At 46.3% G+C, this 17,236-nt stretch overlaps 1 protein-coding gene across 1 annotated transcript; it reads left to right on the top strand.

Moving 5' to 3' along the window:
* Window positions 1-768: 768 nt before the first annotated feature.
* On the top strand, window positions 769-15,072 carry LOC311313722 (coiled-coil domain-containing protein 18; the record flags this gene model as incomplete). Its single annotated transcript, XM_084443899.1, has 24 exons — window positions 769-915; window positions 1,151-1,260; window positions 1,530-1,658; window positions 1,805-1,901; window positions 2,018-2,139; window positions 2,340-2,628; window positions 2,769-2,844; window positions 3,090-3,280; window positions 3,424-3,534; window positions 3,851-3,982; window positions 4,108-4,242; window positions 5,431-5,508; window positions 5,847-5,963; window positions 6,766-6,933; window positions 7,680-7,822; window positions 8,893-9,056; window positions 9,673-9,886; window positions 11,493-11,613; window positions 11,786-11,902; window positions 13,663-13,803; window positions 14,022-14,159; window positions 14,327-14,539; window positions 14,690-14,875; window positions 15,067-15,072. The coding sequence occupies 24 exons, from the start codon at window positions 769-771 to the stop codon at window positions 15,070-15,072; spliced, it is 3,345 nt and encodes a 1,114-aa protein (XP_084300025.1).
* Between the last annotated feature and the right edge of the window lie 2,164 nt (window positions 15,073-17,236).

The raw sequence follows: 17,236 nt of genomic DNA, 5'->3' as shown, positions 1-17,236 counted from the left end.
TTGAGGTCTGTAGTACGGTAGCAAATATACAACTCATATCTGGGTAAAGACGTTGGTTAAGTGAGACATAAATGTGATCCCGTTGGCTTGCTAAACACAGCTAACATGGGCAACTACTTCAAGCTAATATACAAATAATATATGCTACAGTGTAGCATGCAGCTAACGATAGAGATGTCTAGCGCAAGGTTAGATAGCAAGCAACTACAAATGTGTTGGCATTCACTTTTAGTGCTATATTCGGCAACAAATCTTAGCAGCCATAAAGATAGAAAGGTAGACAAAATTGGTAAAACGTTTAGCTACCGTTCGCTAGCTAATATCAGATCGCACTCTGCTGCATCGATGCACTTCCGGCAACAAATTGGTTGCTAGTAGTAACCATAGTAACGGGAGTAAAAAGTGGTTTGTGTGTTTGTTGTTTATGTGGGTTGTTAGAATAGTCTACCTTGCCAGCTAAACTATTTGACATGGAAACCAGGTAGTGGCTCAACAGAATGGCTGAACGCAGGTTATGTATACCACATATGGTACAGAAGGTGAGCTTTTTCATAAAGTGAGATCCCCTGATGTTTATTTAGTTTAATTTAATTCAGCAAATGAAGGGCTTGATAGTGTCTGAATTATATTGCAATTTAAAAAGGTTGTGAAGTTTCTGTGTGTGTGTGTGTGTGTGTGTGTGTGTGTGTGTGTGTGTGTGTGTGTGTGTGTGTGTGTGTGTGTGTGTGTGTGTGTGTGTGTGGTTTTCAGCCTACTCCTACTCCCTCGATGAGGGAACTAGAATCCAGAAACTCACAGATCGCGAGAAGGTTGAGCTCAGTGGAGGAAGAGAATGAATCTCTAGCCCTAGAGAACAGACAACTGATCAGTGAACTTGAAGCAGCACATCTTGAACTTGCCAGCTCCAAAACCAAAGTATGAGATGCATGTCTGTCTACTCACACCTCTGTACTGTTTTCCTTTCTTGCATTTACAGTGCAGTACAGTGTCATGACTGTTCAGGCCTTAGAGGATTCAAGTGACATGTAGAGTATCATCAGGCATGGTTTCCATCTGGTTTCCATGGCTTCTTATTCTATCCCTACTTGCAAGGATGTTGCCATGTTGTCATCAAGATGCTGTTTTGTGTTTTTGCCCTACATTTGGAAAGGTACGGATCCTGGGTTCCACTGTGGGGTCAAAGTCTTCCAACATGTCTCTGATGAAGGAGGAAATAGAGGGCCTGGAGGCTGAAGCTGAGGCCCAACGGAGAGCACTCAGGTAGGATTCAGGGATCCGCCAGCTGGGAGAGGGGTGAGGAAGAAGAAGGTTTTCAAACATTCCATTTTCATCTGAGGGACAAGCTGCACCTGGCTGAACTTATTAAACTGTGTGGGGATTATTGAAACCAAAAACCCTGTAGGGTATTTAAAACCTTTTAAATTGAAAACAACCTAGCTTTGGTAACTTGGAGTGTGGCTCATGAGCAGTGACTGAGTTGACACATATGAATAGCTGTGACAGTTGTGCTGCCTTCCTCACTCTTCTAGAGAGGCAGATGAGAGGCTAGAAGAGACTCAAGAGGATCTAGTCATGAAGAGTAGACTTGTCGACGAGCTGACGGAGGAGTTGATGGTGGCGCGAGACGAGTTAGAGGACAGAGCCGGCCTGGGAATAAGGTAATGAGTGTCTAAGCCAGCAGAGCTCTGTGCCACCAATTGTTGATGTTCTTCTGTATGTATTCCACCTCTGTATTGATCTCTGCGGGACACTCAGTTCATGTTGTGGTCTGGCAAAAACGCCATCCTCCATTTGCCCCCAAAAGAGTTGAACAGCAAAGAAATGAAGCTCTTATTGATGCAGAGAGGCAGACACTGGCTCTCCAAGATTACAAGGAGAATATGGCAGAGAAATTAGGAAAGGTAAGGAATGCAATGCGTTTTCAGCCTCATCATTCAGATACAACTTTTGATTTGCTTATTATGACATGCATATCTCGCGTCAAACTAAATATCCAATCAAATATTCTGTTTTCTAGGTGTTGAAAAATGAGGCCAGACTGAAGGAGGCTCTAATTCAGTGTGATGAAGAGCAGGGGTCATGGGAGAACAGGTGCTCTCAGCTTGAACAAGAGAGGACCGATTTGAGTCAGCAGATTTGGTAGGTAGTCCTCATATATCTGACACAAGTCCTCTGAATGACTGTATTCACAGAGTAGTATATAATATATATATTATAATATATAATACAGTATTGTTGGTACCACCATGATTACTATGGCCATGATAGATTGTGTGTATCGTCAGAAGGCTGAATACTGTGGTACTAAGGGGTTGAACCTTCTCTTGTGAACCGATAAGCCAGCTGAAGGAGGACTCGGTTAGAATGGAAGCCTTGAGTCTGGAGACGTCCGCCTTGCGTTCTCGACTGGAAGAGGCCTCTTCCAGGTGTTCGGACCTGGAGAGGAGGCTGAGTGAGGGGGAGGCGGCGGAGAGAGATCTGGAGGAGCTGAGGAAGGAGAACGGGGGCCTCCAGCAGCTCAGCAGTAGTCAGGAGCAGCAGCTGGAGCAGTGTCAGGCAGAAATCCAAGGCTTTCAAACTGAACTGGCCAGCCTAGAGACCATCCTCAGCCTGCTCCATCCCAGAGAGGTGAGGGGCCTAGCGACCCTCTTTTTTACAGTCCTCAATACATCACCTTCCCTTGCTTCCTGTACATTGAGTGTACCCAATACCCTATATAGTTACAGTTATAAGTTGCCATCTGTGTTAGTGCTTTTTTTTTTTTCCAGGGTGGAGGAGGATCGCTATGTTCAAATCCTTGCCTACCTCCTGGGACATCTGGCAATGTTCTCAATCTCAAGCCAGGTGATATTGTATTGTCTGATCCTGTACGCTGTAAATTACTACAGCAAGTCATCTGTTTTATTTTTAGGTTGTAATGTGTGTGTGTGTGTGTGTCTGTGTCTGTGTATGTGTGTCCATGTGTGTATGTTCGTGTGTGTGTTTGTGTGTCCATGTGTGTGTGCGTTTCCATGTGTTTGTCCTTGTGTGTGTGTGTATGTGTGTGTCCGTGTGGGTGTGTGTGTGTGTGTGTATCCGTGGCGTGACAGGGGAGCAGTACCAGCGGCTCCTGCCTGTGCTCCAAGCTGTGCAGCAGGAGAGAAGCAGACAGGCAGCTCTGGCTCACGGCCTGCAGGAGAGACTGAGTCGGGTCCAGGAAGAAGTGTGTGTCCTGCAGCGCACCATGGTCCAGCGCGACCAGCAGGTCCAGAAACTCCACACCGAGCTACAGGAGAGGACAGTCCACATCTCAGATCTAGAGAGAGAGGTTAGAATAGACTTATAATAAACTAAGGAGTAAAGAATAAAATAGACACTCTCAAGCATAAGACAAGTGCAAAATCGAGTATGCTGTCCTCTAGTGGTGAATGTCTTGCGTTGCAGTTAAAGAGGAAGAGCACCCATCTGGCGGATATGGAGAAACAGCTAGAGGAGAAGGCCTCAGAGTTCTTGCAGGCTGTGGGGAAGAACACCGAGCTAGAGCAGAACCTGCTGGTGAGAAATAGATATTTGTTTGTGGTTCAGAAAGAAGGAAGCGTACGAATGGGTTCTTCTGCTGTGGTTTTCCACAATGATGCGTCAATTCTAATTACACCACAACCTGACCACAGCTAGTCACACACACACTCACACACACACACACACACACACACACACACACACACACACACACACACACACACACACACACACACACAATGTTCACAGAGGTTCCTTGAAGTTATCACGTACATCCTTCACACTTATAGTGATATCTGTTTTTTTGTTTGTTTGTTTGCTTCTGCATAAGCCTTGCACTCTGTCATTGTAGGAAAAGAGCAGCAGTATCCAGCTCTTTAAAACCACTCTGGACACAAAACACCGTGAATTCCAGCAGGTGTTGGAGGAGTCTGACAGGTCTCACTCTGAGAGGTGTACGGAGCAAGAGGACAAAATCAAGAAAGTAAGGGAGTTAACTTTACTTGTTTTCACCTTTTCTTTCAACCATTCATTCACACTGGACTGTTGAAAGGACCAACCCATGGTCAAGATGACAGAAACATGTGACTGGCCTGTCCATCTGTGTAGTTACAGCTCTCCCTGGACCAGAGGCGCGCTCAGCTAGCCAAGCTGGAGAAAGACTACTCCTCAGCCCAATACGAGAGACGAGAGGCCCAGCAGAGAGCAGACACACTTCACACCTCCCTCAGCGAGCTCACACAGGTCTGCTCCACCACACACAAACTCACAGCCCACAAATCACTTTGAAAACTCACATTTCTAGTTTAAAGTTTTATTTAACACTCGTTAAAGCAGGCTTGAGAACTGAAACGCATGAGTATTTACAATATACACAGGTCTCTCTTGACTTTGTGTCTCAATTAGATTTTACCTGTATAAATAAAGGTTAAATAAAATAAAATAAATACGTAATATACACAATAAGTACACACTGTACACCTCAACCTATAAAAACAACAGCAACATTGCACACTGAGCATTATATAATTGAAAAAGTTTTCATTTAAAATTCTTGTTAAGGAGGGGATGGGTGATATCCTGTATCTAGGGATGGGCGGACAAAGCTCTATCCAGCTTTAGGGGCTTCTTCCTGATTGCGCCGGAAAAAGAGCCGAAGTAATGGTAAATGGACTGCACTTATATAGCGCTTTTCCACCTCAGTGGTACTCAAAGCGCTTTACAATGGCCTCTTATTCACCCATTCACACACCAATGGCGGTAGCTGCCATGCAAGGTGCTAACCTGCTCATTGGGAGCAATTTAGGGTTAGGTGTCTTGCTCAAGGACACTTCGACATGTGGACAGTCGGAGCTGGGATTCGAAACACTGACCCTTCGATCACTGAACGACCCACTCTACCAACTGAGCTATAGCCGCCCGAAGTGACATCTGGTGGTTTGCAGAAATCATAGCATGCTGTCAAAGTAGCAGTATTTGTAGCTTTCAAAGCTTTTCCGGTACGTGGATGACGTTTGAAGCAGCACCAATCTTCAGGCGTCATCAATCGCATGGTCATCGTCATTTGACACAAGCTCCGCCCCGTTTCTTTGGTACAGTGTTTGGTACCAGGTTCCTGAAGGGGGGGGGAGGGTCACAGCCAGCTCCAATCTCTCTCTGAGTCATTCAGCTGGCCTTGTCACATGCCTGCCCAACATCCCTTCACATTCCTCCTCAGTGGGTTCGTAAATGTTGGCCATATGTTTCCTCATGTCCTGCCTTTTTATTTCCCCAGGGACAGAATTCCAACTCGGTGTACAGCTAATGCCTCGTTCTGATGGTTGTAAATCCCGGGGGAACTAGTGACTAGTTTTCTGTCTCGGCGTTTGTTTACCTGGGTGACCTCCGCCCTCTGGCTGCGTCAGTAACCCCCTCGGTCACACTACGTTTCAGGAAAAGGAGACGAAAACCAAACAAGCCCAGGACACCTTGAGGGCTCTCAGAGCTCAGGTAGCAGAGTCCACAGACAAGGTATGTCCCCCTCTCCAACACTGTACACAGATGGTAAACGGTGAATTGACTGCACTTATACAGTATAGCGCCTTTCTACCTTAACGGACAAAGCGCTTTACAATGGCCTCGCATTCATCTATTCACACACATATTCACACACGCTAGCCTGCTCATTCGGAGTGATTTGGGGTTCAGTGTCTTGCTTAACACAGCACAAGCGGAAAGAACACAGCCCCTAACACAGCACAGGCTGAAAGAAACTTTTGAAATTGTGTTTACAGTCCCTCCTCCCCATCTCCAAACCTGATTGCAAATACAGATCGTCTGATCAGGCTCTCTCATTTCTCTGATCCCAGGTGAGCCTTCTGGAGACGGCCTTGTCGACATGCCGAGATGAGCTGAGCAGCTGCATACAGCGGATAAAGAGAGCTAAGGGTCGGTATGACAGAGAGCTGGACGAACGAGGCAAAGAGGTAGAATGCAAAAGGCCGTGGAAGTCTCTGATTCCCCCTCTCTTTCTCTCCCTCTCTTCTTTTCCTCTCTTCTTTTTCACTCATCACACAATTAATCTGAAGGGTTGGGTGGGTGGGACACCACAGCAACTAGGCGAAGACATGATCACCTAACAGTTGTTCAAATGAAAACGGAATCAATCACTTGAAACTGTACGGGATGAATGGGAAGTATACAGTATGGTTGTGAGATAGAGGGGACCAACTTTATTCATATGATGTGGCACGGTGCATACTAGTGTAGGCTTGTGGAATCCATGCAGACCTGGAGTAGATGGAGCAAGGTTATAGTTTAGCTTTTTTCATTAGTTTTTATTTTTATATCGTTTTAAGTTTTTGTTTTCAATTATTTTTCAAATCTGGTTTGTTAGCTTAGTTTAGTTTTTATTTTTTGAAAATGCTTAGTTTTAGTTTAGTTTTATTAGTTTCAGTATTTGTTATTTTTTCTTCTGCACTAGCCTCGTGAGACCATCCTGATCTCGCAAGCTCACATTGTTTCACTCCATGTGAAACAAACCATCTGTTGCATATCAGGCTACTTCTGCACAGGGACACTGAATGTATTTCTTAGTTAGTTTTGTAAACACACAGTGTTTCTCTTAGTTAGTTTTGTAAACACACAATACAATTTAAGTTAATTTTTATTTTTTATTTCAGTTAACTGAAATGTTTTTTCACACCTAGTTTTCATTTTTTCGTTAGTTATAATAAGCTAGGGCTGTAGATGGCAGTTGTGTTTGTGGTTTGTCCTCGCTGTGTCCAGGTGGAGGCGCTGAGGGCGGAGGTGAGGAGCAGCTCAGACCTATGCCAGAGCTCCAGCGAGCAGGCCCTGCAGCTGCAGTACCAGGTCCAGAGACAGCAGGCCATGCTGCAGGAGAGCACCTCCAGAGCGGCTGAGCTGGAGGACGGACGGGCCCTGCTCCTGGAACAGGTACTGTACTAGCAGCAGGTCACGGACAACCAGCACTAGAGTGAGGGGTCTCAGTTTACTGGTTTTTATTAAATATATTTTTTAGGGCTTTAATGGTCTAGGACAGTGTAGAGAGACAGGAAATGTGGGAGAGAGAGAGGGGAGGAAATGCGGCACAGGACCCGAGCCGGGAATCGAACCCGGGTCCGCCGTGCAAAGAACTAGTCTTCATATGGTGCGCGCCTTACCCGGTGAGCTACCGGTTTACTGTTTGAGATGCAGAGAACTGGGAGTGCTTCTCTATCGATGCAATTAGCAGTTCTTATAGCACGGCAAGCTACTAAACTACACTGTAAAATATGACGCCCTGTTAAACATACATTCATCATCTTTGGTGCTCTGTTGACATTCTATCCTAAGGCAACGGGTTTCTGCACTTTTTCAAATAAAGTCATGCAACATAGCCCTAAGACAAAATTATGTATTTTTAAAAATCATGCAGTGTCTGTGAATAGCTCAACTGACCTTGCTGTGCTTGTGTGTGTATTTGAAAAATAGAATTGTTCAGATGGAGCCTAGTTTAAATTGATTCACTTTTATGGGTAGCCGTCGAATAAAAGGTACCGTTTGTTGAAATGCAAGTAAAGATATATCTGATATACATGTACAGTATGGGGTTGTATATCTGGAATGCTGTTGGCACAATAAAATCACACACAGTGACTTACTGTCTGCTAGCTATTAACAGTTCTCCATGGCCTCCCCAGATCTCCGGTCTGGAGAAGGAGCTGGAGAAAGAGAAGTCATCAGCCTCCCAGGAGATGAAGATGAGTAAGCAGAGAGCCCTGGAGGCCAGTCAGCTGGCAGAGAGACACGAGAGAGAGGCCCTTCTCCTCTCCACCTCTGTCACGTGAGTTCCATCCCCCTACTGCGCTGGCTCATTCGCTCACTCGCTCACTCACACATTCACTCACTCACCCATTCACACACACACACACACTCACTCACTCACTCACTCACCCATTCACACACACACACACACACACACACACACAGTAAATGGACTGCACTTATATAGCGCTTTTATCCAAAGCGCTTTACAATGGCCTCTCATTCACCCATTCACACACACATTCACACACCAATGGCGGCAGCTGCCATGCAAGGTGCTAACCTGCTCATTGGGAGCAATTTGGGGTTCAGTGTCTTGCCCAAGGACACTTCGACATGTGGACAGGAAGAGGCGGGATTCGAACCGCCGACCCTACAATCATTGGACGACCCGCCCTACCACTGAGCCACAGCCGCCCCTACTCACTCGCCCCACTCACTCATTCACACTCACTCACTCACTCACTCACCCCCAAAGCGCTTTACAACGGCCTCTCATTCACCCATTCACACACACATTCACACACCAATGGAGGCAGCTGCCATGCAAGGTGCTAGCCTGCTCATTGGGATTAATTTGGGGTTCAGTGTTTTGCCCAAGGACACTTCGACATGTGGACAGGCGGAGTGGGATTCAAACCGATGACCCTACGATCATCGGACGACCCACTCTACCACTGAGACACAGCCGCCCCGAAAGAGATGAGAGATGTACTTGCAGTGCGCTGTTCCAAGTTTAGAATGTCAGTTAGCTGCAGGGCAAAGTGAAGTCAGTCTCATGACTTGGTCTGGTGGGAAGGCTCTTACTTCCTGTCATGTGTTAGTCTTGTATAAAAATAAACAAGCATCTCCATCCCCACAGATGACTAGAAGGGAACAAATGCCATTGGAGAGAATAACGCACCCACAGTAGAATACTGTCAGGCACAACAACCGAACAGAACACTTGCTGTAGTCATCCGTACCCGTGTTGAGGGATCACTCAAATCAAGGTTCAGCAGTCCGGCAGACTGCTCCGACGTGTTCAGTGCCCCTGCGTCGTGTACCGGAGCGTGTTGTTTGTTGAGCGCCAGTGTTTGTCCGCTGCAGGCAGTTAACGACGGACATGAGTAACCTTCAGGGCGAGCTGACGGAGCGGGAGAAGCAGCTGCTGAGAGTGCGGCGAGACAGCGACACCAAGGCCTACCAGATGGCCAAGATGGAGAAGATGCTGCAGGAGACCAAGGGCCTGCTGGAGAAGAAGGCCGAGTCTGGTACGGAAAGCAAGCAGGACGGTACCGACAACATGGGTCTGTATCACAATCTTTCTTCGTTCACTGGATCTCTGCTCTGAGTGTGCTGCACGCTTTGTGGATGAGCTATAGCATCATGTGTTAGCCTAGGTAATGTGACTGCAGTGTCTGGGTGTGATGATGAGGTAGCCTACACTATATTAATACTTTTTGGTTCTGATGGAGTTCCTATTGCAATTAGTCATCAAAGCACTTCTCTGATTGTGTATTATGCATACACAGGTACTGTAGTATATTTGATTGTGCAACAGCGTATGCCTTAACCCTAGTCAAACCATATACATGGCTAATAAACAGATCTTGAAGTGTGTTCTAGCAGCCCCTAGATTTGCAGTACCCCTGTGATTCTGAGTATCCTACTGTATGTTCCTGGTCCTGGTACATGACTGTGTCTGGTCCTGGTACAGTATAACTGTGTCTGGTCCTGGTACAGTACATGACGGTGTCTGGCCCTGGTACAGTATAACTGTGTCTGGTCCTGGTACAGTATAACTGTGTCTAGTCCTGGTACAGTATAACTGTGTCTGGTCCTGGTACAGTATATAACTGTCTGTTCTTGTTGTCTGGCCTGGGACAGTGGAGGACCTGGAGCAGAGGGTGCGCTGCAACAGGCGGGACAGGCGGAACTCCCTCCACCACACGCAGATGCTGGAGAGCCAGATGAAGACGGTGCACTGTGAGCTGGAGGACACGCTGGACCACCTGCAGGAGCTCCGCAATGTGCTGCGTCGCTCGCAGCAGAAAGCCGAGGAGCGCAAAGCCACCATGGACAAGCTGGCCGCGGGGCTCAGGTGAGCCTACCGTACCCCCCCCCCCCTGCACGGCTGGGCTGTAGACGAGGCCTTGGCCCCTCTATGCACTCCCGGTGACCGCGTCATCCATGTAAATCACTGGCACAACATCTCACGTCCTTGTCAACCAAGCCGGACAGAGGGTCCTCCCAGCGTCGATCCATCCCCTCCTCAGACACTTCTGTTGTTTACCAACAAAACCAGGACACTCCCAAGTCCTCCTCACCTTTCTCTCATCCTCACTACCATCAGGACTGTAACATCTAAAGCTTGGTAACACAATCATACTTTTACCTGTAGCACAATCATGTACTGTAGCTGTGGACCATTATTGAAGAAATTACAGAATTTTGTATTAGTCCTAATTATTTCTTTTTTTTATTTGATAGTCATTTGGGGTGCAAATGTCAACTCTTTTCCCAGCACTTTATTTTCTGTCTTTTCTTTTTCTTTTTTTTATGATTTGGCTCCAGTCAAACCAGATTGAGGGTAATCAAAGGTCTGTCCGACAAGCCAAAAATATGATAACTGTAACGTTAGCTCTGAAACGCATGCAACATTGTGTCTGAGTCATTTGTGGGACACAATTGTTCATTTTTACCCTTTTTTAACCTTGTGAACTTCCCCACTCTTGTTCACACCTGTGAAGCAGTAATTTCTGATTACTTTGCCTGTTCTGTGAGCTGCTGATCATTCGTAGGACCAGGCTGTGCGCCATCTTTCGGCGATGATCGGCAGGATCGGTGTTCTGGGAAGAAATCTGTTCAGAGAAGGCTCTTCTGTTCATCTCATTTCCCGATTACATTCTTGAGCACCCTCCACGCCGTTATGAAAAGTTTCTGATTTATTTCGGATTGTCCGTCCGCATCCCAGAGATCAGATGTATCAGGTGTTTGTGAAACTGAGCAATTACCTAGTAGAAATGGATTCACTATATTCTATTACCAGCCAGCCTCACAACTCTCTGGGTTAATACAGTATGATTTCGGTAGTTGGGATATTTTGAGCGCTTCTCTGAAAGGGCAGTACCATAACTGTACACCTACTTGTCTGATTATCCAGGCCTTTACCCCCCGCAGGGAGCGATTGTCTGTTGTTTTCTTGTTCCCTGTGGTGGGAGTCAGCTGAGTTCTCTGACGCTTCACGCTCTAACGCCCCGGGGCGAAGATGTGATCATCAGTCTATTCAGCTGGTCCCTCACATGCCAGAAGGTCATCATGGGTTATCGGCTGCTGTCCATAATCACCGTCTTTGATGTTCTTAATCTTATGGCTTTTGTATTGCAGTTATTGGAGAAATTAAACGTGAGATGAAATGTTCATTGAATGTTTTGTGTCAGCTTACTGTAATTTACAGTTGAACGGCATTTACCATGACGTTACACAATTTTGAGAACAAGTGTTTCTTGTTGAACACCCTTAGTCCCAGATTATGCATGGTAGTACACAAGTGTGTGTATGCATGACAATGTGTGTGTGTGCATGTGTGTGTTTGTGTGTGTGTATGTGCATGACAATGTGTGTGCATGTGCGTGTGCGTGTGAGACAACATGCTTGCGTGTGTGTGTGTGTGTGTGTGTGTGTGTGTGTGTGTGCGCTCCCCCCAGTGAGACTCAGAATGAACTGGACCGGACATGTAGGGAGCTGGAGGAGAAGAAACAGGAGGTTATAGACAAGGACACAGCACTTAGAGAGAGACAGGAGGAGCTTCAACAAAAAACCCTACAGGTGCAGCATGGTACACACACACACACACACACACACACACACACACACACACACACACACACACACACATTTAATCCAATCCAATTTACTGCAGAAGATGAAGAGTCTGACAATGATTTGCCACATCAAAGAATCATTTCAACCATTCATTTGTGTTGCTGTCCCCTTAAAGCTGAGTCAGCTAGCAGTTGCTGTTGAGAGTCATAAACATGAGCTGGAGCAGAAGCTAATCCTCCAGCAGGGGGCGCTGGAGACTTCCCAGAGAGAGGCCAGGGAGAAGACGAAGCAGGTCAAGTCTACTCACCTTGGTTTTATTTTTAGAGTCATGCACAGTATTATATAAATTAATCTACATGTGAACAGTGAGACATAATCTGGCACCTGGTGCTGTTGAGCTATCAGCTTATCCTGTATGTCTTTTGTGTGCCAGGTGGAGTTTATGAGTGAGAGGCTTGAGTTGATAAGGACGCAACTGCAGAGGAAAGAGAACCTAGAACAGGTACAGGCATGAGGCATTCTGGGAAAGTGAATGAGACATGCTGCTATCTTGTCACATTCCTGACGTCTCTCCAGTACATCCAGCTGGGTTTAGCCCGACTGTTCCACGGTGCCAGACGACAGATGAACCCCAGTAGAGTTCATCTCAGGATAGCGAGACACAACACACCCACCAAACCACACCTTCATAATTGAACATGCTCGTCAACCCCTTCAGCGTGGAAGTGCGCAGAATGTTGCTCAGAAAGAACTGAGCGTACGAATCGGTTCTTCTGCTGTACTTTTCCATACTGACGAGTCAATTATAATTACACCACAACCAGTCCACAGCTAGTCCCCCCCACACACACACACACACACACACACACACACACACACAAGGTCAACTTTATTTATATAGCACATTTAACAACCAAAGTTCCACCAAAGTGCTTAACAATATAAAACAGACAAATACAATATAATATAATATAATAACACACATCAATCTATTTCACCAAACTTCCAACATTACCATGCACATTGCTTATTGAATCTTATGTATCTAAACCTCAGGACTGGAAGGACTGTACAGGGGAAAGGGCATGCAGGCCTGATTAGACCTCTGCTACGGCTTGGGTTGGTTTGAGGTGTGAGGAGTGCTGCTGGAATGTCTGGCATGCGTGGGCAAGAACAGGATGCACTGTCAGGGCTGTGACAGGGGCTACAGCATGGCAGTTAAGAGACAGACAAAAACACATCACCGGAACAATTGGCTGTGTCTATCGTGTCTATGTATCTCTCTTTATTACCTTCCTGCTTTTACACATAAACGTTGTGTGCAGCTAAGCATTCTAATAATCCATCCTAGCACGTGGATTCCAATAATTCCAGATTCTAATAATTCATAATATGCATAATATCTTTTTACTTACCTGTAGAGCTACAATGTAACGCATTAAATGCATATTATTCATGCACCACTCGTATAAAGTGATTACACTGTATTGTAATGTACTTTAAATACATTGCACATTCATAAAAATAAAATACAAATGTAAATGCAGCGGTATCATGATACTACTTGGTATCGTGATACTTTGGCTGGTATAGTATCGCAGGTCAAATATTGGTATCATGACAACACTAGTCGAAAGGAGCCAGTTGAGGTGGTTCAGGCATCTAGTGAGGATGCCTTCTGGGCACCTCCCTAGGGAGGTGTCCCAGGCGTGTCCGGCTGGGAGGAGGCCGCGGGGTAGACCCAGGACCAGATCCGCACTGGCCTCTGAGTGGCTAAAGATTCCCCAGGCAGAGCTGGTTGATTCTGCTAGGGAAAGGGATGTCTGGGACCCCCTACTGGAACTGCTGCCTCCGCGACCCGACCCCGGATAAGCGGATGACGATGGATGGATGGATGGATGGATGTCTTATTTATATCTCCATCCATCCAATCCATCCATCTTCATCCGCTTCATCCGCCGTTATATCTCCCGTGGCAAAATTATTTTGTTTTCTTGTTTATCAAATCCCTTTTGGGTATAGCTGGGTATACAGTCTACGTTTTACCACCAGGAAGCCATGGTTCAGGGCCAGCACCTGCGTGCGTGTCGGGAGAAACTGCAGCAGACTGAGCAAGACCTCCAGGGGACAAGGAGTCTCTGTGAGAGCCTGGCTCTACAGCTGGAGGAGAGCGCTCGCTTTGCCCAGGAAAAGGTTTGACACGAGCACAGCGCACTCAACACACATCATTACACTACATCGCTCTCTCTTACCTAAATCCAAATTGCTGAGGATTTATACGATCCCACTGTTCAGCGCACAGGTGTGCTTGAGTACGATGAGGGATGAGGGCGTGGTGTCTGTGTGGGAGTGTGGTGGATGATGGTGCTGGTTGGTTCTTTGGTGGACGGGGGGGGGGGGCTGTCCTGCAGGAGAACCAGGTGAGGGGTCTGGAGGAGGAGCTGGCCAGGATGGTGGACCAGGTGGCACAGACAGAGGCTAGGCTGAGGACCGCTGTGTCATCCCTCAGGCAGGAGCTGGACACACTCAGAAGGTTCCATCTGAACGAGGCACGGCCTAGAACCTTATAATACTACGAATCATCTTATTTGTATGGTTGTGTGTTGTACGGGCTGGATCGGGGTACCTTAGCCATGACAATTGTGCTACGGTGATGGTGAGGTTTAAGGAATATGGCAGTGACTGTGACATACTGTGTCATTGGGATGTTGTTCAGCTGTCGGCGCTGCAGGAGAGCCAGGCGGAGATGCTGAAGGCCTCAGAGTGCGTCTGCAGCACCTTGCGCCTCTCCCAGGACCAGCTGACCTCTGACCTGAAGCACACTAGGGCCCAGCTGGAGCAGACCCAGGGCAATAGCACCGCCCTGCTGGCTGAACTGCAGACCCGTGAGAAGCTGCTGCAGAGTACCAGCGAGGCCTTACTCATCAAGGTAGAGTAACAACAGGTCTTTCCCATCTGATTCATGACTAAGACCTATTCCTTAACGTAATCCACGAGTGTTACAGAACGTGGGGAAAAAAGCTACCTGTAACTGTATCTGGGTTAACTTATACGTTTAGAGTATTTTTCTTGCCTTTAGGAGTCTGAAGTCAATCGTTTAAAGAGCAAGATCTCCAGCTTGGATAGAGCCTCAGAGCTCCACTGCGTAGCAGTCCGCACAGGCCTGACTTTCTCTGGCGGGCTGCCCACCCTGGACCCTCACAGCCCACCCGAGAGGCAGCTGCAGCTCCCGCAGCAGATAAAGATCAATTTCACAAATCATCAAGTTGAGGATGGTCACAGCGCACTGCCACTCGGGAGAATCCCACCAGAGCCAACTGGTCTGGGGGGTCAACTGCACCACGCAGGTGAAATCTCATTCGCCACATTTGCTCTGTCTCTGAAGGCATTGTATTTCAATGAACTGCTACATTGAGCACATGTTGGGCCTACTGATTTCTCATTCTCTATTTTCAGACATAAATCTAAGCCTGATCAGAAGATTATGATAAGATGCCTAAAATGCCGCAAATTCATAGGTTTCCTTGAAGTCTGGATACAGAACAGTCTCTCTTCACCTTATCCATTGAGGGCAGAAGAAGGATTCTTTTTTGACCAGTAAACTTTTTCAACTTATATTCATTTCAGGTTTGAGATAAAGTGTAAAACTGAAGTAAAGTGACATCTGAACATTACCCTGTTGTTCTCATTTATGTGCTTTTCTAACTGAATGTTGACTGGTCCAGTCATTCTAGCACTGCAAACGTCAGGTCCGATCAACTCTGCACTGTTCCTGCACCTGCAAAGATGCTCCTAAATCTGAAGTTGAAATTTGTCCCTGGAGTCTACTTGATAATCTAGTGCAGGTTTGACAGGTGTAAGTCATGTGGTTTTTGATCTGGACCTGGTCTAATGTGGTCTAGATGGGGGGGGGGGGGGGTTGTGAAATCGCCCTTTTCTGGCTTTCACAAATAGAATAAAGGTTTCACAAATCTGAAACTGTGTTTTAATGATTCTTCAGAGTGTACTTGATAATCTAGTGCAGGTTTGACAGGTGTAAGTCATGTGGTTTTTGATCTGGACCTGGTCTAATGTGGCATTATGGCATTTTTAAGGTGGACTGTAAAATTCCAATCAGAAACGGTGAGTCAGTAGCCTACTTCATTGTGCCGCGAATCGGACCCCAAATTCGACCTAGTGTTTGACCGTGAATGTCAAACGAATCTCACGAATATCAAACGTCATGCTATCTTTACCGCGGTCTCTAACCCTGCCCTGGGGGCGAAGATGTGATCATCAGTTGGCACATGCCAGAAGGCAATGGCTATCAGCTGCTGTCCATAATCACTGTATTTGATGTACTTATTCTTACGGCTTTTGCATTGCAAGTATTTGAGAAATTAAATGTGTGATGAAATGTTCATTGAATGTTTTGTGTCACCTAGCCCAGTCATTCTAGCACTCCAAACGTCAGGTCCGACCAACTCAGCACTGTTCCTGCACCTGCAAAGATGCTCCTGAATCAATTTGAAGCTACTGTGAAACATGCCAGATCCTCAGGCCAGAGGCACTGTGTCACAACCCTGAATGACTCAGGGTCTGTGGCATTAGTGTTACTTTCCATGGAGAGGAAAGGGATGCTGGAGGAAATTAAAGTGGTGAAGCAGGAGATTTTGTCCTACTTCCTCACATCTTGCCCTGATTTCTCCCGAGAGAAGCCATTTTAGCTATCATTCTCTACACGACATCAAAGTACCAGAAACCGGAGAGAAAAGTCAGTCCATCTGTCGATTTGGAAGCCTTTAACATCATGGTAAACACAGATTTTAGTATGCACAAAAGATGCCTTTTCCACAGTAAATTTCTATCAATTGTGACTGCTAGATATGTCTTTACTCAAATATTGCAATTTGATTTGGTGATTATATAATTATCATAGTAGGTCAGTTTCCACAGTATTGTTACACAATTTCATTGAACTTCAGCCAGATAAAATAGTGTTCAAGTCAGAGCAATTCAGCCATAGGAAATGATGTTCAAGTCTGAGCAAGTGACAGACTAGCAGACTTTGCGATATGACTTTGTTTGTGTCTGGATTTGTGGGTGTGTCTGGGTGCGGGCACACGTGCGCGTGCGTGTGTGCATCCATGCATGTTCCATTTGAGTGTGTTATGGTATGCCTGATTAAAGTGTGTGTATTGTGTAAAGAGCATAACAATGGCTGAATGTGCTGATGCGGCTCTTCGATAGAGGGAGTGATGGACCCAGCCCTAAGCTAAGTTGATGGCTAGTGCTCAGTCATCTCAGGGCAGAGACCCATGCCTTCCATCTCTGTCATTCTGACACGTGGGACACAAAGTGGCCTAATACCCCAACATCTGGCAGGTCAGCCGTGACACAATAGCCTCCAGTCAGGCCCACACTTACAGCCACACAGCTAAACTACTCACATTCTTCAGCCATCACATTGGATTAAGTCTGTGGTTCAACAAGCTGAGCTCTCTTTAACGGTCCAGTATGGCCAGCTATATTTCCTGGTCCAAAATTGGCCAGATTGGAGCAAAACCCAGTGTAAATCTCAGAATACCCCCATGTGGAATGACTATATTGATCTTCTAAAAACTTTCAAATCAGTTGTTCTATTACT

This window comes from Borostomias antarcticus (genome assembly GCF_949987555.1).
Source record: "Borostomias antarcticus genome assembly, chromosome: 10".
Taxonomy (NCBI): Eukaryota; Metazoa; Chordata; class Actinopteri; order Stomiiformes; family Stomiidae; genus Borostomias; species Borostomias antarcticus.
Note: the sequence above shows the minus strand (reverse complement) of the source record. Positions and strands in the feature narration are given on the sequence as shown.